Source organism: Tachypleus tridentatus, chromosome 11 (assembly GCF_004210375.1).
Source record: "Tachypleus tridentatus isolate NWPU-2018 chromosome 11, ASM421037v1, whole genome shotgun sequence".
Taxonomy (NCBI): Eukaryota; Metazoa; Arthropoda; class Merostomata; order Xiphosura; family Limulidae; genus Tachypleus; species Tachypleus tridentatus.
The window spans coordinates 99,008,322-99,036,313 of NC_134835.1; the positions used below are offsets into that span (position 1 = coordinate 99,008,322).

The following is a 27,992-nucleotide window of genomic DNA, read 5'->3' on the forward strand; positions in this document are numbered from 1 at the left end:
TAACAGTTGAAAGGGCTTAACCTCCTGGGTCCAAAACTATAAATAGATATCAACTCGGCAAAAGATGACGGAGCTATGAATTAAACGTGTGTACTTGAAAACGTCCGAGCCATTCTATGAGCCATTATGCCGCTGCTAAAAATAGTATTTCTGTTCATTTTGAGTTCTACCCATATGAATTAATTTTTTTTTACTTTGTTTGTCCTCTATAATAATTAATTTAAATTGTATCGTCCCTCCAGTGAGACAGTAGTAAGTCTTCGAAATTTCGATGGTAAAATTCAGTGTTCGATTCCTCGCATTGAACGCAGCAATGCAGATAGCCCAGTGTAGCTTTACTCTAAATCAAACAAACAATATCTCGTGTCTCTGATTTGTTAGTCTTTCACAATAAGAGTTAGAATTACTTAGGTTTGCGAGTATAAAGTTCGTAAAAGTTGGTTTGGTTTTAATAACGAAATTTTCATAATACAGCTACTCAAATTTCCAAAATAATATTCATTTTTTTTGTCACGAAAGAATTTTTTACAAATAGGGAATAAAAATACACTCTTACATAGATCAAGCTTACAAGAAATTTACCACAAATATAACAGAATATATATGGGTCACTTACACAGCCTCTTGTTGTCATAGTTACGAATAAATAATATTGAAAAGAAAGCAATAATTTCAAAGTGCACTCACACAAAGTAGTACTATTGAGAAATGATACGTCATGCGGCCTGTTAACCCTTTATACACTAGTGGTTTGTTTCTTACAAGGTCTAGAACGATTGATAAGACTTTCACGTCATGACTGGTCTAGAGAAATCTACACTCAATGGTTGTCAAAATTTTAAGCATAACAAAATGTGACCCGATTTCAATGAAAATTATTCACTTTTGTGGAAGTACATATGACGTTTTTGAAAACTTTGTACATGATGGAGAAAAATGGTTATTGTTTTCGGATTCAGGGTACAGAAATTAGTGTAGAACATGCAAAAATTTTAAGACAATGAAACTCTCGTAGGCCTGTGTTATTAGTATTTATTTTATTTCTCCTCTTTGAAAAATAATTGCAAATGTTTCCGATTTGTTTTGAATGATTGAAAACAAGCAGAAAAAAATGCTTTTATATTTATCTTTATTTTATCTTAAAAAATACGTTGCTTGTGTTGTACTTCGAACTCAGTAAAACAAACAGAATATTTTTTTAGTTTCACTTCCTTCTCTGAAGACTCGGTGTTGTTTCTGTTCTCGTTTGATGTCAGTTGAAAAAAAAATTAAATCGTGATTATGTTTCCGTCACTTTCTTTTACAAAGAATGAATAATAGTTTTATTTCACATAACATAAAGTGAATAATATATGACAACGACCGAATAATATTCTAGTTTCCTTTAGCTCTCTGCTACAAATACTAATCCAGAATATCAGAGTAACGTTTTTTCATTTTTATTTTGCTCTGTCTAACAAAAAATGTATGTTCTTCCTGCGACTTACGGTGTTTTTTCGCCTGTTGTTGCCATTTCTGTGTCTTTATGTCATACAAAAACATTAACAGCAACCGTTTTGTTTTGCTTTAACCTTCAGTACTGAGAGTGGTGGTCTTCGATTCACAAATTGTAAAAGGAGAAAACCGATACGACGTCAGGATTATCCAGTCCTATAAGAATACAATAGCAGTTCTACCAAGGGAATATCTGTGGTCCCTAGATCCTTGTCGATGTCCAAGGCTTCGTGTTGGAAGGGAATACATCGTAATGGCTCGATCAGGTCCAGGCTTTCGCAGGAACGAAACACGTTTCTTATTGGATAGAAGTAGTTTTGTTCGGCGTTATAAACAACAGAGGGCGCTTCGGATCTTAAAGCTGAAAAAGTTGCAAAATAAAAAGTGTAAAAAGTTTTCTTAAAACGTTTAGTTCCAAAGGTACAATACAGTATTTGTGCGTTTCCTTCAAATTTGATGTCAGAAAACTATCATATTCTTATAATTAAACAGCCCTTATGGACAGCAGCTCTGGGCCCTTAATACAATGATCAGCAGGTAGTATAACCGCTTTTATGGAAAATAACCCAAAAGCTTTTATTTATGGGAGAAAAATGTGGAAGTATACAATGAAAGAAGAAACGTTCATAAGTTGTATTTCTTCTGACTGTTTCTACTGTGTGTCCTTCGTGCTAGTGAGAAAACACCGCACAACATATTTTATTAGTTAAAAAAAACTTTTTTCTCAATCGGACGAAAAAGCATAGTTTGAAATAGAATATTTAACGTGTGCCTAGATCGTGTGATATTTGCCAGCAATATATATACTTGTCTAAAATAGGAGTTAACCATCATTTGTTAAATAACAGCTAGTAACTCAGTAGTATCCTGTCTCAGATCTCACCTTCTATTCTATACCTTCCATACGTGAGTTAATTTAAAGTTTGTTTCTGTAAATATATAAAGGTTAATCTGTCAGGTGAACATATAATAATGCATTATTTAACTTCCAGGAAGAAATACAAGTTTAGAATTAATTAGACTATTCAAAATAACTTCACATGCTGTATTACACAAAATAAATTAGATTTCGCAGTCATTTCATCTAAAGACCATGTGAAATAATATAGTTTTATAGGGGGCTTACACTGAAACCTTTAACGTTAAAAGAGAATAAGTAAAACAAATTGTATTCATAATAACAACTAGCTTTTTGTTAGTGTCTGTTTTTACAATTCTCCACCTAAAGACAGATATTATTATATTTGTGAGGTTTTACTTAGAAATAGATTGCCTAAAATAGTCAATTCAGTGGGTATGTATTTGTGTATTCTATTGTATTTCTTTACCTAAAAACATATTAAGTAAAGTAATTAATTCAGAGTATGTTCTTTTGTGATCCAATTTTGAATTACGTAATATCCATCAGTTAAATTCTTACGTGGGTTTTCTTTTACTTGTTGGCGGCCAGGTAGTTAAGGCACTCGACTTGTAATCCGATGGCGCGGGTTCGAGTCTCCATCACACCAAACATGCTTATGCTTTTAGCCGTGAGAGCGTTATAATGTTTCGACCAATCCTACTATTCGTTGGTAAAAGAGTAGCACAAGAGTTGGCGGTGGGTGGTGATGACTAGCTGCCTTCCCTCTAGTCTTACACTACTAAATTAAGGACGGCTAGCACAGATATCCCTCGTGTAGCTTTGCGTGAAATTCAAAACAGACAAACAACTCTTTCTCTTCTCGTTTCATGTGAATATCGTAACCAATTCAATAGTCGCACAGAGTCAAATTTACTTAAACTCTGAATGCCTAACAAGTAATATTCGTCCTTTGTCTATTCCTACACAGCCAATCATAGTTCATTAAACAGAACTGGATATTTTCTATATCACCTACGTGTGGTCGTTCTCCACATTTCCATCTTCAAAATCTACTTTGTAAAGTAGCTTATGATTAATATGCAGCTTAAGATAGTTCGCTACACCTATTATCCATTGCTTTGCAAACAACTTAAGATAGATATATTTAGTTTTAAGCAGTTCACTACATCTACTAGGCATCGTGCTGCCGTTTCAGATTGCTCCTTTATAAAGCAGCTAAAGATGGGTATAGAGTTTTAGATAAGTCATTACATGTATTAATCATCGCGAAACTTTTACAGGTTCCTTTATAAAGCAGCTTAACATGGAATATAAAGCTTAAGATAATTCAACGTAACAACCAGCCATTTATCTGTATTTACGATTTGCTTTTAAAGAAGCTTATGATTCTCTGTTTTGTTTTGTTTGTTTCTTAATTTCACGCAAAGCTACGCGAGGTTTATCTTCGCTAGCCGTCCCTAATTTAGCAGTGTAAGCTTAGAGGGAAGGTAGCTAGTCATCACCATCCACCCCCAACCCTTGAGCTGCTCTTTTATTACTGAATATTGGGAATGACCGTCCCATTATAACGCATCACGGCTGAAAGGGCGAGCATGTTTCGTACGAGAGAGATATTATTTTCTTTCTGGCTGGATATGGAGCCCACATAACACTATTTTCAAGGTTATTTTTTTCGAAAAGACAGAAATTAATTATTAAAGCGATAATTCTGTTTCAAACGTTACAGAGAAAAACTTTAGAAACAGAATACAGGACATGCATTACGACTGGTATAAAATAAAAAAAGTAACGATTCTAGAACGATTAACGGTGTTTTCGTGCACATGCATAACAAGTTTTTACTTCGAAATTAAACATGTTAAGGTACGTGATAAAAACGTGCGTTCGTTGTTTAACTATTTCCTGTTCCATATTAAATGTGGTATCAGGTTGTTCGCTAAGCCTTATGTCGTAAAAAAGCCTAGTGCAGAGTCCCGTACTTTTATAGCCAATATACGAATTACGTGCCATAGAAATATTCGTGAATCACAAATACTAGTAATATTAATCATGAAAAATACAGAACTTGATGATAGCGTTACTGACATCAATAAATAAAGTACTTATGCACTTAACGTTGGTTTTAACTTTGTTGTTTTCATTGGTTATGGAGTTAGGCTTTTTGTGGTTTATCCTATGCTCGGCCATTCTGAAATAACATTAATATTGTGTTCTAAGTAATGTATCATTAGTTGAAAACGTTAGCAGTTTTTGGGATATACAAACTTTTGTTGTTGTGATGTAAACCTATGCTGATGAAATAAACATTCACTTGTGTATTGATTCGATACTTTCACCTATAAATAATAAACAACCCGTTTTTTTAAGTATGTTGTATAAAGCAATACAATGCCTGTTTAATACTACGTGTGAAACTAAATTTGTCTCATGACAACTTGTTTTGTGCGTCATTTGCTAAAAAAATTATACTGAAAACTAAAAATTGACAGTTTTATGCTGAGAGAAACTTTCCTACCCTAATAAGTGGGTGAAATGTAATTTTGAGGACTTAGAATACTAAAATTTAGGGATGCGGTTCCTCAAGGTGGCGCTATAAATCGAGTTTCGATACTCATGATGTGCAGAGCCCGTTGTGTAGCCTTGTACTTAACTTCAAACAAACAAATATTCGAGGTGGACAAAGCGCATTAAACTCATTATAAGTGTTGCGGTAGAAAACAAACGATCCCTAAGAGGTGCAAAATTAACATTATTTTAAAATAGGAAGTTTGGTTTGTTTGTTTTTTGATTTTCACGAAAAGCTACACGAGAGTTATCTGCGCTCACCGTCCCTAAATGGAAGGCAGTTAGTCATCACCACCAACCGCCAACTCTTGGTCTACTCTTTTATCAAGAAATGGTGATATTGACCGAAACATTATAACGCCCCCGTGGCTGAAAGGGCGAGCATGTTTGGTGGGACGGGGATACGAACCCGCGACCCTCAGATTACGAGTTGAGTGCCTAAACCACCTAACTAGGATATCTTCAGGAGAGAGAAAGAAAAAACAAACAAAGGACAATAGCATGCATAGGATGCCCGGAAATTATTTTAACAAACTTATTAATACAAGGAAGTATTTGTTAATGTAATTTCCGGACACCCTGTGTAACGTTTATCTGAAAGCAATGAGGTACAAAGTTTTTACGTTGTAAATGTTTCTTTTGAATTTTGTAGCATTAATGTATTCTGCCCATGCACTCTAATGGAATTCAAATTAAAACACGTCGTTATGCAGTGTTTCATTTTTAACTGTACTCATTGAACTGGATCCGGCATGGCCAGATGGTTAAAGCACTCGACTCGTATTCCGAGGGTCGCGGATTCGGATCTTTGTCACGTCAAACATGCTCGCCCCTTTTAGCCGTGGGGGCGTTATAACGTTCGGTCAATCCCACTATTCGTTGGGAAAAGAACAGCCCAAGAGTTGGCAGTAGGTGGTGATAACTAGCTGCTTTCCCTCTAGTCTTACACTGCTAAATTGGGTACGGCTAGCGCAGATAGTCCTAGTGTAGCTTTGCGCGAAATTCAAATTGAATTGCATAATTCTACGCGCCATTCCAACAAAGTTGTGAAACTCTAAAACCCTAAAATTATAATACATGTTATGAAGTACATCTCGAAAATTCTAGAACGTTGACCTCCGATTTTTCTCTTCTAACTTCGGATAAAGGAACAAATATTTGAGGTGCAACAATTACTTACTTTTTTGATACTTACCAATCACCACGATAACACATTTAGGTCACTTTTGTCTTCGTGATCACACTGTATTGTTGTGTTTTTTATTAAAAAACATTTAACGTAGTTTTAATCGTTAAAAATAAAATTCATTTGTTTTTTTCTCATTTTCATGTACATACATATACACCCACTCATATGTATATACATCATTATGTATAATTTAAACATCAACACTGTGCTAATCAGCACATACAGTTTCTGAATACAGTGCTTTAAAAATAGGGGTAGTATTTGCAAATTCATTCGTTACCATTGGCCCTACTAAAACGTGATTGTGTGCAAAACATCAAACATGCATTTAATTTTCAAATAAACGTCTTGCTTTTTTAAACCGTTCACTAGCTGTGTGGTCTACGTATCATATCGTATTGAGTCATTTTGAAAGGATTTTTTTGGTTGGTTGTTTTTTGTTTTTGCTTGCTACAGCACTCGTAAGAACTGATAAAAAACTGGGTTACAGCCCTTACTTTATGTGTAAGATCCATAGGGGTCCACAACTGTAATTAGTGGAATTAAATGCAATATTAATGATACTTCCTCCCCTTTTTTCCTTTTTTTTTTTTTTTTTTGATGTGGCTCGCATGTTGTTAGGGGTACGACAACGAACAAAGTCATGGATGTACAAGTAACCTGAGACATAAAAATATGTTCAAAATATCGATGGTATATATAACCTAGCGTGAATTGTAGGTTTATAACGTAATCACGATGAATAATAACTGTATTAACGTCGGTATATCAGGGTTGCGTCAATTATTTTTATTCTATGCGAGTTTCCTTAGACTGAGAAATATACGTATGTGTGTGTTTTGAGTGATTCAAGATAGTCTTATCCACACTGAGCAAGAGTTAAAACGAAGTATTAACAGTAGGAAAAAACAGAGACAGAAACACGATAAGCTTGCTTCAATATTCGTGAAGTACTATGTAGCCCTTTCAGAAAGATGGTCAATTCTTTGAAAAAATAATTTTTTCAAGTAATGACAAATATACTTGTAATTTAAAAAAATCAGGTAGGCGGTTCTTTCATAAAATGGTCAACATTTAGATACAATATATTTTCCAATTCTTCTTAGTAACAATAATAAAAAATAGTAATTTGAAAAATATTAGTGAAGTGATATGCGACCCTTTCACAACAATTGTAGTACTTCGAAAAAATATAATTTTCATATTTTTCCGAATGTTAATAAAACACAGTAATTTAAAAATATTGGTGAAGTATTGTGCGGCCCTTTCACACAAATGGGAAATAATTCGAAACAATATAATTTTTTCCCAATTTTATAGATAATGAAAAAGAACTAGCAATTCAGAAAGAAATATGAAAAATTATACCATAAGAATTATAAAAATTGCATCTATATTTTCATGAAGAATATAAACTTATCAGTCTAACAATAGTTGTTAATATTAAAAGTGTTTTCAATTTCATCAATCGAGACAGTAATAACAATGGCACTGTAAAATTTTAAAATAAAATGAAAACCCAAGTACATAACGACAGGCCTGGCATGGCCGGGTGGTTAAGGTACACGACTCGTAATCCGAGGGTCGTGTATTCGAATCCCTATCACACCAAACATGTTTGCCCTCTCAGCCGTGGGGACGTTATAAAGTTACGGTCAATCCCACTATTCGCTGGTAAAAGAGTAGCCCAAGAGTTGGCGGTGGATGGTGATGACTCACTGCCTTCCCTCTCGTCTCACACTGCGAAATTAGGGACGGCTAGCGCAGATAGCTCTCGTTTGATAGGGATTCGAGCCTGCAACCTTTGAATGAGTAGTCGAGTGCCTTAACCACCTAGCCATGCCAGGCCGTTACAAACTTACTTACCAAAATTGTAAAAACACATTATTGGCGGAATAAAATAGAATATTCAGGTTGTATTTATGATGTTATTTTTAAGACTCGTAAATTTGTTTGTTGTATTTCGCGCTAAGCTACTCAAGGGATATTTTCACTAGCTGTTATTGATTCAGAAACGATGGACTAGAGCAGGGTTTCTCACATATTTTTAAGTTGTTAACCTCTTAACTAATTTATAAAGCTGTCATCGACCCCCACATTAATATTCCTTTAAGAAGCATGAAATAGAATAAGTACTTAAATTAAAATGAACTTTTTAAGATACGTATTTTTTATTACTGTGTAAGATTCTAGAAAGTGAACGAACGTCATTTGCTCGCTCTTATTACCACCGTTGTTGCTATTGGGTGTAGTAAGGTGGTTAGGTGTGTCGGTAAACCTTATCCTAAGGACTACTTTCCATCCCCTATGTCTTTATTTATAGCCGTAGAGTCTCATCGGCCCCAGGGGTAGATATCGACCACTTTGGATAAACCCTGGACTAAAGAAAAGGTAGCAAGACAGCTCTATCCAGTGTCAATTCTTGGGCTACTCTTTACCACCGATTAATGAGATTGACCTACATCATAACACTTCTAGGGCTAAGAGGGTAAGCTTACTCGATGATAGAAGCCTAACGTGAGACATAAATCTCGAATATTGTTTGTTTGTTTGTTTTGAATTTCGCGCAAAGCTACTCGAGGGCTATCTGCGGTAGCCGTCCCTAATTTAGCAGTGTAAGACTAGAAGGAAGGCAGCTAGTCGTCACCACTCACCGCCAACTCTTGGGCTACTCTTTCATCAACAAATAATGGGATTGACCGTACCATTACAACACCTCCACGGCTGAAAGAGCTAGCATGTTTGGTGTGAAGGGGATTCGAACCCAAGACCCTCATATTACAAGTCAACTGCCTCAACCACTTGGCCATCTGGGAGAGCGATAATCCAAAATCGTACCTGCGCAAGTACAATTATGAAACAAGCTTGCTATATTTAACCATAAACCAAGGCGAGGTTTAATACAAGTTCATGACTAATTGCATTCTGATGAACAATGGATAGGCAACAACTGTCTTGGAAGGTTAATCTACAAAAAACTCAGGTTGAATGGTCGCCGCTTCGAAAGGCTTTCGTTTTCAGGTCATGAAAACATATTATGTAGTTATTTTCAACTACTATAAAAGAGAGAAGATGTAAAAATTATATATAGTTCATTATGAAGTTGTATATTACTTTGTTTTTTTATTTTCGCGCAAAGCTACACAAGAGCTATCTGCGATAGCCGTTCCTCTTGGGCTACTCTTTTACCAACAAATCGTGGGATTGACCGAACATTATAACGACCCCACGGTCGTCAGGGCGAGCATGTTTGGTGTGACGGGGATTCGAACCCATAACCCTCAAATTAGAAGTCGAGCACCCTAACCACTTGGCCATTCTGGGCCCTTGTACATTAATAAAAATTCAATACAATAAATGGAACAAAGAAACTAAAATCGGAGCACAAATGATGGTATGAGATTAGGAGACCATGCTCTTTATAGACGACTGTGTTCAAATCGTTCGATGAAAATCAACAAGAGTTTGTTCAACGGCTGAGAAGACATCAGTTTACGACATCCGTCATCAAGTTTGATTGGCAATCACTACAAAAGTGGGTCTGCATCTCAGTCAACAGTGTAGGCTGTTTAAACAAAACTGACGGCACACTGACTGCTGACACACACGAATAGAGTACGACTTATCATGACATTCCCCTAAAATGATGACTTACAGTGCGGTACTTCTCTAAGAAAAAATAATGGTTAAATGATATGTTGATAACAAATGGGCTGGTCGAACACCTACAACCGTGGTTTGGGCTTCATACGTCACTGATATGAAATTCTCAAGACTTTATAAGCTTCTATAAGAACTCAAAATGTCAAAAAATGACTAAAGAATTTATTTAAACTGAGAGGAGTAATGCTTGTTGCTTCGAACACTATTCTGCTATAAATTGATAAACTGTACACCCTTGTGGAAATTAATTGAAACAACACGGAAAATTACGATTTTTTTAATTTTTTGCGTTTTATTTCTGAGAATCCAAAATTTACTCACAAATTAATACATGATATGACCGCCTTTATTTTTCAGAAGATCATTAATCCGCTTTGGCATCGAGTCCACGAGTTGACTGCAATCTTTACTAATTTTTGGATCGCAGTACCACACCTCAATTAGTTTATCTTTCGTAGTACAGTCTTTTCCCTGAAGTCTTTCTTTATAAATTGCCCAAAGATTTTCAGTAAAATTTAAGTCCGGAGAGTTTCCAGGCCAGTCCAGAACCTTTATTCGCATTGTAGTCATAAAATTCTTCACAAGTTTCATTGTGTGGCACGGAGCCAGATCTTGCTGAAAAATGCCAGATCCATCTGGAAATCTCGTTTTGAATTCTGGAATGACTCTTTTCTGCAAAACTTCGATGTACTGTGGTCCTCGCATCATACCTTCTACGATATTTAAGCCTCCGACGCCATAGTAGCTGAAAAAGCCCCAAAACATCTTCAAGAGATGTTTTACGAAGTGATTGATGCGAGATTCTCGAAGTTTCTCACCTGGAGATCTGCAAACATGCAGACTTCTTTGGCCTTGTACGAAGAAATGAGTCTCGTCACTAAATAACACCTTCCTCCATTGTTCTTGCGTCCAGTTCTTGTATTTCAGACCCCATTGATACCGTTTTTTCTTCATTGAGTTGGTAAGTTGTTTTTTGACTGGTCTCCTTGCCCTTACAACGCAATTTTGAATGACGTAATATTCCTCAAAATTTCGTCATATACCCCAAAATAGATCGATCCTACACCGGCCACCATGCTGAAAATATTGTAAAATGATCATTTGTTTCAATTAATTTGCACAAGGGTGTATAATAGCATGAAAAAAAAAAAGGCTTAACGCTTTGTTTAATATAAATGGTTCATGTACAACTCATTTGCTCTTCGTCTGCATTTTCTGTAGTAATGTTTTGCAGTACAATCAATAAATTTATAATCTACTTATTAACGACGTCTACACGTATATTACTTTTTCTTCACAGTATATAAACACAAATATATATTTTATTGATTCATTATAGCAATAAAGATAGCACTCCAGTTGTACAGCGGCATGTCTACGGACTCACATGGCTAGAAACTGGGTTTTGATACCCGTGATGGGTAGTACAGCTTTGTACTAAATTCCAAACAATCAATAGAAATAATAGCCTTACAAAGGTTGTAATGTTAATTACGGTCAAAGGATGTTTCTCTACATAGTCTTTAACTATAGTTCAAACAGTATCTATTATTTGAAAGTCCTTTAGTTAATGAAGAGTTTTTCCCCTCTATATTTTATCGAAATTTTGATGGAATTAAATATTTTAGGTTTGGTTTGTTTTGTATTTCGCGCAAAGCTACACTAGAGCTATCTGCACCTAATTCAGTAATGTAAGGCTAGAGGGAAGGCAGCTAATCATTACCACCCATCGCCAACTCTTGGGCTACTATTTTACCAACGAATAGTGGGATTGACCGTACATTATAACGGCTCCACGGCTGAAAGGGCGATTCGAACCCGCGACCTTCGAATTACGAGTCGAGTGCCTTATCCACCTGGCCATGCTAAGCCAAATATTTTAGAACTTATAGACTTGTATGTTGTAAACGACTGAGATAAATAGCTTTTTATGTTGTAATCCAATTTGCTAAACTTGCAATGAAATTGGACCAAAAGCCTTTTAGACAGCAGCGTAGAACAAAACTAGTGTAATTGATGGTGATTCTAAACTTTTCATCACTGGAAATTTACACAGAGTTACTTAAGAAAAACAAATTAAAATACATAAATGTTACCATATATATTTTTTCAGATAGTGATTTAAAGCTAAGATATACCGAGAAATGTCTCAAGTTCATCAAACTGAATATTGCTTCTCTTCCCTCTCTACAGTTTATGTAAATTACGCTTGATGTCATTAAAATGTTTATGTCGTATGGATTTAAAAATCTAAACCCGTGAAAGTCTGTTACAGGAGTTACACTTTTTTGTCACGAAATTATGTCGAACGTTTTAGTTATTTTGTTGTCTTTTAAGAGCAAATCTATACAACGAAACTAGCTTTGTTTATCAAAGGTATTGAGATACGAATTTCAGCATTACAACCAACGAGAATTACCATAACTGGAGATGTAGATGGAAGCATATCGAAAGTTTGTTCGACTTGGATAGATGGTTCCGAAGATGCAAAATTCGTTTTTATGTTTGGAAGTTCAATAAAAAAAAAATTATTAAACGTAGATTAATATAAGATTAACACATGAACTTCAGACTGCAGTAAGTCGTAAGACAAAACATTTAACAACATCCAAGTTTTGTTCCTCTGTATTTTAGACCGAGTAAATGTCTGTTAAAACATCAAGTTTTAGCTTATCAAACTATGGATTAATTTTTCACAAAGAGAAAAATCCATACAAAACGATTAAGAAACATCACTATATTGTTACAGTACCTATTAGACCACCCAGTCACGCTCGAGCCAATGATCGTTCACAATGAAACAAAAAACAAACAAGAAACCCTGCACCGTAGTTTCCAATGCAAACAGCTCTGTCATATCAAAAGCATACCAATGTTCACTTCGTATTTTCCATAATTCACCTGGTGTACGAAAATGATGGTTTTCCAGCACCCATTTCACAGTCCAATTGCACAAAAATCTATTGGTGCTTTTTCTGGCTATTCGACCAGTATGTTATAATTTGGAATATCACAAACACTAGTTTCAGTAACCATCTGTTTCAAATATGCAACACGTTGGTGGGTGTGTCTAGAAAGTAATTTGTTGCTTTTCTAGATAGAGGTCCTTCTTGATTACATTGCACACCATTGTCTACTACACATAGAAATCGTTTGCAATGTTTGTGAATTCTCACTAGTCACATGGTGCCACACTTGTAATATAGCTTGTTGCAAGTCTCTTTCTGGATGGTTTCCGTGATGCAAATTGTTCCATTTTCCTTTTTCTCTCCAATGTCATTATATGCAAGGGATAGCTCCATCTTAGAAATCTTAAATCTCCAAAAAAAAAAAAAATACATTTCTACAATCTGGATATCTGGGTATTTTGCTACATATCCTTCCAAAAGTGATCAATTTTTGACATCACAGTACACACCTATGTAATGCCAAATAATGTCAACACCTATTTCTGATAGATGCTATTCCACCACCACGTGGTTGAACATGACTTGCCATTTTGTGCATTCAAAAATATTTTAATACAATGTACACAATCCTATGTAAATATAGAACATTCTCGATTTCTACACAAGTTATACTTAGTTATCATATTTGTCAAGAATATGTTATAAAATCAAATGAATAGATTTGGGGCTTTTAAAACATGTATTATTTGCATTTCAAATTTTTTTTTGCAATGAATACAGGTCATTTTTAATCATGTATATTCAAAACCTGCAACAGATGAATGATTATTAACAATTCACATTACGATTGTTATTGTCACATTTATTGATATTTTAGCTACAATTTCAATTTCTTCACTTTTAACAGTATCAAAATGTATTATACAAAATATTTTCCCTACAAATTGAGCTATACCAAAACAATGCAGTCTGGCCCATAAACACAGTTAATTAACTTAAACCTTAATATTTACTATACAATCATTTACTCAAAGCCATGTTGAAAAATAAAATTTCATGAAACTGCTTTTGTTTCAAACCAATGTGAAAAAAAAATACATTCAATGGGTTGAGCACCCATGTTCAATATTGTGACAAAGAAAAAAACTTGTAATGAAAACTGCTATACCTATATTACCTTAAGAAAAACTACTGAGGATTTTGAGTCCTTAATAAACTTTAGGCTTAACTTTTTTTTAACGAAATACATAAAACTGTGAATGACTTAGTTCTTAAGTAATGAAAAAAAAATTTGTACTAAATCAGCTACACAGCACATGAATCAACCTGGAAAAAAACAAACAAATAAACCTGGATATACGCAAATTCATCCAAGGACAGTTTGAAAGCTATTACCTTAAGCAATTCCAAAACTGTGGAATTCCTTTGATGGGATCGTAAAAGGTATGGTGGGTTAAAGCAAAAACATTAACGTGTTCTGTATTTCAAAATACGTTTTAAGAACATTACTAAACTTTAGTGGAACAGGAGTTTCCCTTTACCCAATTTTACATGGACCCTTGGAAATTACATGGCTTTTTATTTGGTGAATTGGCAAAGCTAAGGATCTTCCTGTCCTCTTTAATCATAAGTTAACTCAAATAACATTACAAGTCAAATGGTAATAAACTCAACAAGCAAATGGTAATTATTTCAATAAATTCAAAATTTTAAGCAATATCCTTAAAGCTACAGACTTTTGCTACTAATATTAAGCTTTCATGGAAAAAGTGACGACTCTTGCACATGTGCATTTAAATTTATTACTACACTCAATTTCTAAATCCTATTGAATACTTTTTTAGCTGCACAGATACTTTTATGCATCCCAATTTACAAAATATCAACCAACCATGAAGCATATTACAATATGATTTAAGTTTTTTGTTTTTATTATTCAAACACAAAACTATGGTACTACTATTTCTTTAAGAAAAATACTTACAATGTAATAGAAACTTTGGGAGTTTTTACGATTCTAAAGCTACATTTAAATTCAATGGAAAATGAAACTTTACTATAACATCTGGAACTGGATAACATTTATTTTAAAACAATCTAAAAGAAACTAAATGTTCTAATAAATAGCATACCATGAAATTGAGAATTATATTTGTTTCTATTAAAATCACAAGTACCTCTACCTGGTGGACAGTTTCTCATATTACTAATTAGTAATTCATAGCAACACAAACATCCTTCAGCATACTCATCATTACAAGAAATTTCAGGAGATGTTAAATGATATTCAAGTCAGAACTTTTGAAATAAAATATTAAAAAACAAAACCAAATTGATAAATAAGCCTCCTTTTTGTTAGTAGAATTTTTTGTAATAAAAATAGTTCTTCAATTCAATTCCTGTAAAATATCTTGGCATGATTCTAAATGAGTTTTCATCCATACAGATAGAAAAGAAAAGGGTTTAACTGTAATTTCAGGTACAAATAATATTTTGAAAATCAAATGTATTTTGTTCTCTGTGATCAATATTTACTGTGACATAGAAAGTTTGTTTTGTAAATACTGAAAGTGAACATTAAAACCCAGGTAATTTATTTCATTTTCAATCATTTCACCAAGTTATGAATTTAAAATAGACAAAATATTTCATTAACAAATTAAAAAGTGAAAAAAAAGAATAAAAAGAGGTTGGTGTTGAAAAATTCTAAAAACTTTTAACACTTACAACAATTAATAAATCTTTGTTTAAATAATGAGGTTCCAAAACAATTCAAATATTAATCTTCATTTTACAGAGGTGAAGTCAATCCAAGACAAACACTAATTTGCATTTTAAATAATGTAAACTAGAAATTATCAAAAAAAAAAACATTACAAAATTCTTGCAAAAGCTCAGCACAAGCACTAATGTTGAAATGAAAATATTGGAAAACATTTTAAATTCATGTTGAACAGCCTGTTTCAAAACACAAATGCATCTTTTAATTTAGAATCATACTGGTTAATTGACATTAAAAGATGAAAAAAACAGAGAAACCATAAAGAAAAATATACCAACATTTACAATGTTTACTTATAGTAAGTGTACTTCAATAATGGTATAAGACTAACAATATGAGCAAAGATTTTTTTTTCCAAAACAAACAAATAATAATGTTTTTTTTTGTAAAAACCTATACATTTTGTGGAACATCAGACTATTCTTTACCAAGTTTAGATTCATAACCATTGATTATGTTACTTTTGCTGAACTGCTGGTTCATACACTTTACAAAATGCTATGATGTTCAACCAATAAGATAAAAAAAAAAAACATTATGAGATAATACAACAATTCTATTTCTTCCATTTAAATGTTATAAAGACAAGTTCTTTGCTACAAAAACATAAGTACCGATAGTCCAAAATCGACTTTTTTTTTTAAACTTAACGATCAGTATTTATTTTATGAATGTATCTTATGCAGTAAAAAGATACTTCATTTTCTTCAGTGAATGTTAGAGTGCTTTTCTTTATGTAAAATAAAGTAAAAACTGATGCACCAGGTTTCAACTTTACCAAAACATCAATGTTTATCCTCTTCTTGAACACTTCTACAGTTTACAAAGATCTTTAAAACAAGGTAAACTGAAAAGCTAGATAGCAGTTTTGCTACAACAACTATATGAATACCTAGTAGTCAATAAAAAAAAAAAAAGCACATTAGTACAAATTAAGATGCTGAAACCTATGGCAACCTCCTGTTACTCTAACCTAGCCTAGTAGGATTTAAAAATATTAATAGAAAACTAGAAATATACCTGTGTTTTTTTATATTTGACTAATATAAGGAGCTCAGATACCTCAACACATGAAAAAATTCATTGATTAAAAAATAACCTAAATATGTATATAATCTTTATCATACCTCACTTTTTCTAAAAATTTTAATTTACCAGTCAAAGTCAGGATAACCTGTGTAGTATGAATCAAGCTTTTGTCATAAAGAGATAATGGTTTACGAAAAACCATCCAATGACTGAATGTGCACGTCACTGAGAAACATTTCACTTGGATCACAACATAAAGATATAAAAATCTAAATCAGCACAAGACTCAGAAAGATGCAAAACAGTCCAAAAATGCAAATCATTATGAGAACACTATCTTCACAAAACTTAAAACAAAATAAATGATGTAAGCCCTCCAGTTATTTTTATCAACTAATGGAAAATATACATTTTGAAATCATCTTACCACTTTATTGCATAACTGCATATAGTGTAGAATGCAAAAAACATTCTTCCAAACATGCTACCATACTTAATTGTAAAAAAAATAATGAATCAAAATTAGTTCTAAACATTCAAAGTTTATTTTTTGTTTTGTTATATTTGAAAGTCAGCTAAAGACACATCAGGATATATCAGTTTTCTAGTTATTCTCTCTTGTTTTATTAGCCAATTACCAATTTACATTCATTGTTTGCCACATCTCAAACCCAATAACTAGACATTAGTTAATCAGAAGCTCATATTCTCTTTCCTTACCTCAAACCCAATAACCATACATTGGTTAAACATCAGCTCACATTCACATTCCTTACCTCAAACCCAATAACCATACATCAGTTAAACATCAGCTCATATTCATTTTCCCAATCACCACTAATTATTCACCAGTTCAAATTCACTGTTTGCCTTACCTTAGACACTAGAAGTAACAGCTAACAGCTTCAATACCATAACAGTATACTAAAGATCCTTACTTTAGTTTTCTCAAATTATTTACTTAAAACCACTTTCTCAATCAACATTTCCTGTTTAGCCACAAATTATACAAATATCCATTAAATTATATTTTGCTGTATTTTTAAAAAGGACTCTTCTCATTTATTTCACTACCTCGACTTACAGTATGTTATAAAACTGCTCTATTCAGTTCTTTCATCAAAATTGTTAAGACACTCTAATTTCATGTTTTTTTTCCTCAATTTCATTTTAAGTTTCTACCTTACGAGTGAGATGCATCTTTAGAACAAAGGTACAATATATTCTAATTGTTACACTTTTGGCTTTTTGTCGTACTCATACCTGTTTTACAGCTACGCTTATTCTACTTAATGTACACATTTCTTTTAATAGAATTGCAATATTGTTGTGTTACTTTTTACCTAAATATTTTCATAAATCTCTACAAATGTTAAGCTTTCTTATTTTCAACTTGTATTTTTCTCTCAAACTTATTCTTAATGGCAGAAATTATAGTATTAATTATAAAATAAAACTGATTAATTTTGTTACTATATAGGGTACACAAAACAAACTATCATGTTTTCCCATTTTACAGTAGCAAATAAAAAAAAAAGATATAAGAGTAACTGTTACACAATATATCAAATGAACTCCACTACATAGAATAAAATTAACTGATTGTATATTTTTACTTTTTTTTTTTTACACATGTACTTTTGTAGCATATATTCACTATGTGAATACTGTGCATCATTAAGGTAACTTACCTTTTCACATACACACTTTAAAAAAGCATTTGTAACAGGAAAACAAAAAGTTAAGACTGTTTTCAAAACAAAGACTTCTTAACTTTCACACATGTATAATTAGAAGTGGCTATGTCAACACTGTTCTGAACACCATCTCTCTCAACTTTCCATTTGATGCACTGTTATTAATAATGTCACAATCCTGAGTTGAATATGAGGATAAAAAGGATATGACTGAGTGAATTAACATTTGCTTTGATTCATTTTATGAAACCACAAAACATTTATCAATAATACACTGTTGAAAACAACTGTTCTCATTTCTTTCTGTGAGTAATGCAACAATGAAAAAAATAAACAAATGTTCTGAGTCTGGTTCCCTCATTTTTTGTGTAGTCAATGTTCAATTTTGTCATTTCACTGCTCTGAAGAAAACAGCTGTCTATTTCTCTTTATAGGTAATTCCATGCCTAGTAAGATTTTTTTAAAATAAATTTTCTGAAATCAGTTTTATTTTCCTTGTTTTTTATTTAGTTAATGTTTTTCATTACACTGCTGTTGTAGAAAAATAAATAACCTTCATTATTTTCTCTGTTAATAAAACAATCAATAAACATCAAATAAATGTTCCAAAGTTAATTGTTTTTTCTCACTTTTGTGTAGCTGATGTAAAAATAATTTCAATTCTGAACTTAGAACAACCATTTCTCCTTCTGGTTATGTAGCTGACATAGCAAGAAATAACCAATATATTATTTAGCTTCAATTAGTTCACCTTGGACTTATATAATTGATACAAGTATAAACAGCTACTACATCTTTGAATTGAAAACAATAAGCTCATCCTGAACTTTTTTTTCTTTAGCTGATACAACAATAAATAGCCATTACAATGTTGCATTCAGAACAATGGGCTCTCCTTGTACATATGTTGTAGCTTGTAAAGCAACAGTTCCCATGTTGTACTAATGAAAGATTTTCTTTTTGCATTTCAAGCAACTGTCTATAACCAGAGCATGGCTGTTTCTGAAAACAAGACGATTCTCTTCTCTTTGTACTGCTGAGGTAAGAATACCTACATAATATTCAACAGTAATAACACAGCAGATTCTTTTTTCCTGTGCCATAACTGGAGTCAACAATGTTCCAAATCAACATTATGTTTCAGCATTGGTTATGATTTTGCATGCTGGAAAAAGACCTGCAAAACAAAATATACAGACACACACATATATATTATCTACTGAAATGCAAGTTAGACAAACAAATTAGTTTAGTAAAGTACAGTTTTATAATTATAGTTTAAGAAAGACAAAAATATTCAAAACCTGTTTTATTTTCTTTCCAACATATGATTCTGTAATAATTTTAATGAATCCAGGTTTAAACTACAAATTACCTTTTGTATTTATAAAACTACTACACAATAAATTAACATTAGCAAGGTTCTCACTAGAATCTCACACTGAACTTCTTTTCAAGAGTCCCAGTGAGATTTTGAAGTGTCTTATTGGCAAAATTTAACAAACTAAAAAAAACGAGAGACAGAAAAGAAAGGTTCTTCAATGTCAATGAAAAATTTTGTTTATACTGTAGAACAGAAACTGTTTCCCTTTATCAGTGCTACACAATTATCATAAGATTAAAAATACTTTTTTTCATTGGAAAATTTTCAAATATCATAACTTTTACAGCCTTCTAAATAAATTTTTTTCAAAAAAACTTGTATGTTATCCATTATTTTCTTTACCCTACCTTTATCTGAGGTTGATTGATTTGACCAGCCTGATAACCACCATAAAAATATTGGCAAATAATTACAAATTGTGGAAAAAACAAACAAACACAGTTATTTATTCTAATAAAAATTTAAAGCTTGTAGCAGCATACATCTAGTTATACATACATTTTATTGTTCTGTTGCCCTCTGAACTGTATCTGACTACTATTTGCCCCACACAAATTGCACATCATATGGCAAATGCACAACTGATGTGATGGTATAGAATTACATAATGTAGAAACTACTTGCAAGCATCTTATAAAAAATTATTATTATTTATTTTAATTTGTCTAATGTAAAAAAAATAATTTTTTCACTTTATCTACTTTTATAATAATAAATAAAAGTATTTACCCATTTTTTTATTTTGTTGTCAACTATTCATAAAACTTAACCATAAATTTTATACTAATTATATTACAGCATTAAATAAATGTGTATTTAATTAAATGATGCACCAAAGAACACAGAATAACAGTATGCAAGATTTGAAAAAAACAAACATGGTTAAAAAACAATCTCAATTTTTATGCCTTTCTAACTGTCAACAAAATTAATTAAAAATTCAGCCAATCTCATTGATGCATTTCTCATTAAAGAGGTAAAATGCAGATAACAAATATCACTATTCTCATACCAGGGGAGATTGAGAATTTTAACACATTTCTTTACAAAATTAAAAGCTTTAAACTTAATAACAAACTGTTGATTATTATCAACATTCTGATGCACAGTTTATTCACATACATTGATACTAAACTAGTATAATTAAATTTTGAATGTAACTCTGTCAAAAGGTTGTGATACGGTTCACTTTGACCTACCCAAGGTGAAAGGGTTAACACCCTATGGTACCATTCACATGGCTATTTTTGTGCAATTTATTGTCACTGATGAAACTTGTTAGAAATAGATTGTAGACAGCTGTTTGCAAACAGTATGCAGTTTAGTTTGTTATGGTATGAAATTTCAAGCAAACAACTTGTGCTAGTCTTGTGTATGGAGCATTTTCTGGTACTTATTTGGTACATAGAGCAGGGAGGTGGGGAAGGGATGGGGGTCCAATCTCATGCATCATGACAAATTCCTATATGTATGAGACCCAGAAGTTTGGGTTAACTAGAGCCCTGACAATGGAATACAAACTTTAAACAGATTGCTTTCTGTAATTATGAAATACATAAATGTTGAAAGTTGTCATTCAGACAGATATATATGCTATGGCATACTGTAATTAAATCTTACTAAAATGTTTAGAACTAAGTTATATTTCTAAATGCATCCATTTTTCTTCAAACTCTTTGTGAATGAAGGTTGCTTTACAATAGCTTATAAAAATTAGATCTTTCACTGTTTACCAAACAAATTATTTTTTAACAAAATTAAGGCTCAGAGAAGATCCAACACTGTAAATAAAGAACCAATAATTTTTTTACTTAAGATAAATATCTGAGTAGTTACACCAGCTTCCTTACTTACTACAAATATATTTTTTTTTCACTATTTTCATCTACTGCTAGGCTAATAGTTAATAAACTAGCACTACATGAAACAAAACACCAGCTTTCTTAAAATACAGAACTTGTGGGAAATTACATGAAAATTCCTACTCATACTTTCCAACCAACAAATTACACTTTCTTCAGCCATCACATCTAGGTCTAATACACCTTGCACAGACATTTATTTCAAATAAACACAAATTTTTTAACTGACAATATACAGTAGCTGTTCTCAAATAAGCTTAAGTAACAAAACTGTCATAAACGACTTATTATTCAGTAAATTGGACAAAAGAATATTCTGTGCTTAATGTACAATGTTGTAAGCAAATTACATATTATTACATTTTACCAAAAGCTAAATAACATTAATACTTCTTACTTGCTCAGTAAAAACCATTTCAAAATATGCTAAAATGATTCTCGAATTTAATATCTTCAAAAAAGAAAAAAAAAAGATGCCAGTAGTTTAGCTGACATACCTTTAAATAGTTCTTGAAGACTTTAGATTCAGACTTTAGAGCACAACAATAGTCAGTTATCTGTTGTGGAGAGACATTCATCGTGGGAAAATATTCTGTATGAAGAAAGCTGATAAACTCATCACCCTAGAAAATGAATATTTCAGATAAGGATGCATTCATTTTTGTCTAATAATTGATAATCCTTTACATAAGAGTTGGATAAATCTTACACAACTAACCTTTCGATAAAATTTCTTTACATCAATTAGTTTTACATTAATTGAGAAGTTTATATTAAAAAAAGTTGCTGGTATAATAGGAAATAAACATCCAATACTTAAAGCAATAAAACAATTAGAATGCAAAACAGATTGGTGAAAGTATGGTTAAAGCAATTTAGTTACACAAGCCACATTAGAACAAAACAATAAAATACAATTTCAAATCTTACATGGTTTTAAGGAACTAAAACATCTAGTTTATGATATTAGAAATGAAAATTTCATTTTTTTTTTTAAAGCAAGTACATGACATTAAAACCAAAAAATCCAGGCACTGAAATCCATACAAATAGCCTAATTTTCATTCAGGCTTCACAAAAAAAATTCTGTTCACAGGAAACTTAAAACAGAGGTTGCATGTTCACTGAATTATTCAAATAACAATAGCACAAAGTTAACTTCACATCTTCTTGGGGACTTATTTTAGTCGTATAGCTTAACGTCAAACATATTTTAAGCACTTTCAATAGAAATGTATTCATATTAAAAAACTTACTTTTTAATGTGTTTAGTGTTAAAATTCCAATATTACTTACTCTCTTTTCATACACTGCCTTTAAACATAACGCACTCTCAGTCAGGGCCTAAAACACAACAGATTCAACACTTTTTGTTCTTGATTCGAAAACTTAAGTAGTCAAAAGAAAATTATTTAGAGTAATTAAAGTTTTTTAAAAAAAATTAATATATGAAATAGTTTCAAACCATATTGTATCAAAAAGTTTACTTAAAAACAGTTTACATCTCCCATCATATCACTGATTTCACAAAGCTGTTACTTTTAAATAAATTAATTTACTTACTACAATATTATTTATTAGCATATGCTTTTTTAGACCTGTTCACCAAAAATTTTCCAACTTTAAATAAATATATTTAATATAAAAAATCTCAGCCTGACAAAAACAGAGAATGGAAAAGTTACATCATTTCTATCCTAATGCATAGATATGTATACACATCTCTGCTTTAACTATTAGATACTCTCCTGGCTGTGTTTCAAGATAGATATTGTAGTGTATATATATTGTAAACTGATGATGAGCAGAAGGAAGGGAAAAGTCACAGAATACACAAATGAAATGTAATAAAGAATAATCGGACATAGAGAAAATGCCTTATGAGATACAGAGAAATAAACACCTAAATAAACTATCTACGATCTTTACTAGCATAATTAAGAACAAATAAAAGCTAGAAGTTTAATGGTCAAAAACAAAAATTCACTTGTATGCCAGTGTGATGTCTTATTCAGAGTGTAAAAACAGTATTACAGGCCTGCATGTCTGGCTGAATAATTCAGGAAATTCATGCAGGAAAAACAAAAGATAATGATGTAGAAACATCAGAGAACACCACAGGTAAAACTGATGACACATCTGACCTCTCAAGATAAGAATGCACAATTCTGTACCAAGCATAACTTGAAAAATAAAATGCATGTGATAATATTGAAAAATCTTATAATCCCATAAAAGAAAATATTTCAAATAAAACTTTAACTCAAAGAAGGATGGATCTCCTCATATAAAATTTTCTATACAACTGAAAACAAGTAGTGAAGATTTGAATTGTACAATAAATCTGATCCTACTGAATGGAACACGTCAAAAACACTTTATACGTCCTTCTATAACTAAAGGGGAAAAAGACTTGTATAAGGTAGTTTTGATTCAGTTAGGTTTAGTAAATCAGAACAGCTATTCTGGTATAATTATAAGAAAATGTTTTACATTAACAATGAAGAAAAAAAGAGATTCTATTCTTATAGTTGGTTTGAAATTAAATCAAGTAAAATCTATATAGATACAAGTTTAAAAGTGTATAAACACAGACAAAATGAGGATCAAGCACACACATTCATATCAAAGCAAAGAAAATCATAAACCCTAGTAATGTAAAAAAGTGGACTAAAAATAAGTTGGGCTTTGTAAAATATAAATGAAAAGATGAGTGTATGACAAAGTTTTCAAAGAAAGAAATGCTGCACGAGCAGAAATATTTACCAATAATTTTCTTTTTAAACAAGTAGTGATATGAATATACGTGACGATATTCAGTTCGTCAAAGATCAAATACTTAACAACATTAACCTCTTAAACTGAAACTTTATATATAAAACTTAAAAAGAAAAGCAAACAGAAAAACTTTAGTAGTATAAATAATTTAGTTACATATTGTTAAGGTAAGACACTTAAAAGAGCTTGTTTTACATTAATATTTCAGACGACAATTGGTGAAGTAATCTTCAAAAAAGAATTATTTCTTTTACTTCTCTTTGTTAGACACCTGTATAAAATTATGTACGATGCATAACTCCATCAACAGAAAAATGTAGCCAAAGTGTAGATCAATGTCTTGGACACATACTACTCAATATCCAAGTCACTCCCAGGTGGCTTAAGAATTTGGTTATAGCTACTGACATAAGTCTTAACCTTGATGGTGGAGCAAGGTTTGGAGACATGGAGCTATTAAACAGCAAGATATACACTGTTATACAAAGAAATGTGCATTTTTACATCTAAAATCACATCTTTTTGTGACTTCATGCCCTTTTCAGTAACATAGTTTCTGGCTAGTCTATTAATTTCTGAGTGGATTAGTTCAGCTTCAGTTTCCAAGTTAAAGTGCAAGCACAAAAGAACCAACTAAAAACAAGAGATTGAAAAGCGTATGAAGAGTATTCACAAAAGCAAAGAAGCATCTGAACGAATGAAGTATCCAAATCAATAAAACAAAAGCCCATGTGAATGAGGGAAAAAGAAAAAAAAACTAACAAAACACAAAATCTATCACAAACACAATGACATGGCACAGAATGTCTAATCTTTGACTGTAGAAGGCTCAGATAATAAGTAATGAAAATATTTCAAAGTAACAAGGATCAAAGAGAAAAAAAAAAAACTTAACACAACGCAACAATACAGCACAAAGTTGTTTAACTTTTAACTGCAGGGGATTCAGACAATAAATAATGAAGACATTTAAAAATATCAAGGATGAAAAAAGTGGCAACACAATGGCATAGTACAAAGATGTCTGAACTTTTATTACAGAAAGCCTAAACAGAGAGCAATGAAAGCATATTAACATAAAATAATAAAATAACAGCACAGCACCATTAAACAGTACAAATATATTTAACCTTTAATTACAGAAGGTAATGAAAAACAAACAAAAAATATGTATAATAAAGATTAATTTTTCATTTATCTTAAGACCAAATCTAATCATTCCATAAACATTCTTATGCAAAGCACAACAGTGACTTTTGTATGACAACTGAACTAAATTACTGATAAAAATTTACACCGTACAACGAAGTAACAAAACCACAACATTAATATTTTGTGAAATCACAAGATACTAGACATAGCCCCACCCCCCAAAAAAGTAAAAGAAAATAACTTTTTCTATTCTGTATTTCTTTATGACCCAAATCTTTAAGTTACTTATGTACTCATGTTCTATCACCCCCAGAGTCTCTTACTTGCATCACTACATGAAAATGATGCTCACTGGATAAGATGACTAAAAAAACTGTAGAAATTAAAAAAAATATATTAAAAACTTCTCTTACTCAGAAACTTGAAAACAATAATAAATACTTGTAAATCTAACAGGATTTAGAACTATAAGTGTACTTCATCCTGTTAGGTTTAATTTTAACCACTGTAGCTGTCATCTTGCAAAAATTCAGTAATAAATGCCTTATACATAAATTGTATTGTATTTACCAGTATTGTCTGTGCATCTGCAAGATCAAACGTATCCTTCAGTGGTGCTAGAAAACAAGCAGGAACAATGGATTTGTACATAAATTCTACAAAGCCAGCAACTCCCTCAGGTCCACCTAGAAAGTCAGGTGAGGTTTTATTACTAATAAAACATTACAACAGAAATAGTGACATCAAAACTTTAAAATAAGTTTTAGAAATTAAGTTCTTTTGTTCGTAAATATAAACTAACATTTACTAATAAGTTTCAAAAACAGTATTTAAGTACTGTATAGAAAATACATACACACATAGAAATAGCACGAAAAATCAGATGCAATTAAATTTCATAACATAATTTTCCAGTCCTTTATGTTATATTATTCCACAAAATTAGAGTTGTGGAATTATTACATTTAAGAAAACAACTACATATTTAACATATCATTGCCATAAAACAGAAGACCAAACATGCAAGCACAAATAGTTTGTGTACATTTGAAAGTTTGTCACTGGCCTTTTATTATAAAAAAACATGCGCACACACACACACACCTCACCAATGAAAATGCATTTACTTTAACAAATTTGTTTTGCCCTATATGTTTGCTATTCAAATATATAAGACAAAGATAAATAACTCTACACATAAGGAGAACTTAAATATTTTCCTATTTATCCATATAACAATAAAGGGATATAAATGTGATGAAGTCTAGAAAACTAATTATGAATTTTTAAACTAATGAACAGAAAGAAAACTTGAGTTATTTTTGTAAACAGCACCAGATTTGATGGCTATAAACACAAAACTTTGTAACATACCCCAAAATTCCACCATTTTCCTGAGAATGCTGAAACATGTTTTTTGTGCCTGAAACAGATATCCAAAGTAATTTTTTCTGTCTTGCTAAAAACATATAACACCATATGCAATAACTGTTAATTGTGTTTTGAGTAAAAGTAGTTTTAAAATAAATTTAATAAACTAAATACATAGTTTATACCTGTTTTTTTTTTTATTCTATCTTCTTCTGAAAAAATTTTTCAACTTGGCAAAAAAACTCTTAACCATTTACATGAGACATACACAAAAAAAAAACACCCTTAACACTTACATGAGACACAAATTTATAAATAAATCTATAAAACATGAACAGTTTCTTGTAAATAATAAATCTCCACTTTAATTCTGATCCATTAGAGTTTAAAATTTTATAATTTGGATACATAAAAAAGAATTTATTATAAACATTCATACAAGTATTGCATGAGTGTCTGTAGTAGTTCAGCCAGAACTCATAATAATGCATTAAATTTCATTATATCATCATTATAATATATATATGTATTAACAGTAAAAAAATTGAGTTCTTTTACAGTCCAAACTATAGAGTATTATTTACAAGTCAGTCGTCAAATACATTGTTTAGAATTAAAAGGAATACAACCTTAAAATCGGACATAATAAATAATTAAAAACATAGATTTGCCCTAAAATGACTCCACACATGCATACCCACCTCATCACATACATACTAAAGTGCCATCTAGAATTCAAACTATCCAGAATAACAACACACCTGTCCAGTTATTATTTCTAGACCTGGGCCAGTTTCCTTTATTAATATGATATCTTTGTTTTTGAAATAATTGTTTATTGTGTAAAATTTTAACATTGTATTCCTTTTAGTTGTAAACAAATGTCTTACACAAGTGTCATTTTAAAATTATTTATCAAATACATTACCAAAGCAAAATAAGACTATATTTTGATCTCTGAGGACAGACTATTTTTTAATTAAAAAACTTCAAAAGTAAAGGCAAACATTCACAACAACTAGCAAGTCTATGATGTCCACTTCAGACAAGTATAAAATACTAGTATTCTTATTCAATCTTCACTCTCTAAAAATCAGTTATCGCACTTAGATTAGGTTTCAATAATATGGTTGCTTTTTGATATTCCAATTAATGAAACCCATGTTGCTGTTTACTTGAGCTGAGGAAGTACATAAAAACTATTCAGATTGATTCAAACAGCATGAACATTTTTTTCTTGCTACCCAAGAAAACC

The 27,992-nt window shown here is 31.6% G+C and overlaps 2 protein-coding genes across 6 annotated transcripts in view; one reads left to right on the plus strand and one right to left on the minus strand.

Moving 5' to 3' along the window:
• Nucleotides 1-4,672, plus strand: part of LOC143232879 (uncharacterized) — a 68,933-nt gene extending 64,261 nt beyond the window's left edge. Inside the window, exon 12 of the mRNA XM_076468883.1 lies at nt 1,578-4,672. Within this exon, the coding sequence (XP_076324998.1) occupies nt 1,578-1,897 (320 nt within the window). The 3' untranslated portion in view covers nt 1,898-4,672. The remainder of the gene's footprint in view (nt 1-1,577) is intronic.
• Nucleotides 4,673-12,382: 7,710 nt separating this feature from the next.
• LOC143232880 (exportin-T-like) overlaps nt 12,383-27,992 on the minus strand; it is a 73,411-nt gene continuing 57,801 nt past the window's right edge. For all 5 annotated transcript variants that reach the window (XM_076468886.1, XM_076468885.1, XM_076468887.1 and 2 more), the window contains 5 exons: nt 26,741-26,789; nt 25,937-26,052; nt 22,733-22,780; nt 21,934-22,059; nt 12,383-19,367 (listed from right to left, as the gene is read on the minus strand). In XM_076468886.1, the coding sequence (XP_076325001.1) occupies nt 19,341-19,367; nt 21,934-22,059; nt 22,733-22,780; nt 25,937-26,052; nt 26,741-26,789 (366 nt within the window). In that variant the 3' untranslated portion in view covers nt 12,383-19,340. The remainder of the gene's footprint in view (nt 19,368-21,933; nt 22,060-22,732; nt 22,781-25,936; nt 26,053-26,740; nt 26,790-27,992) is intronic.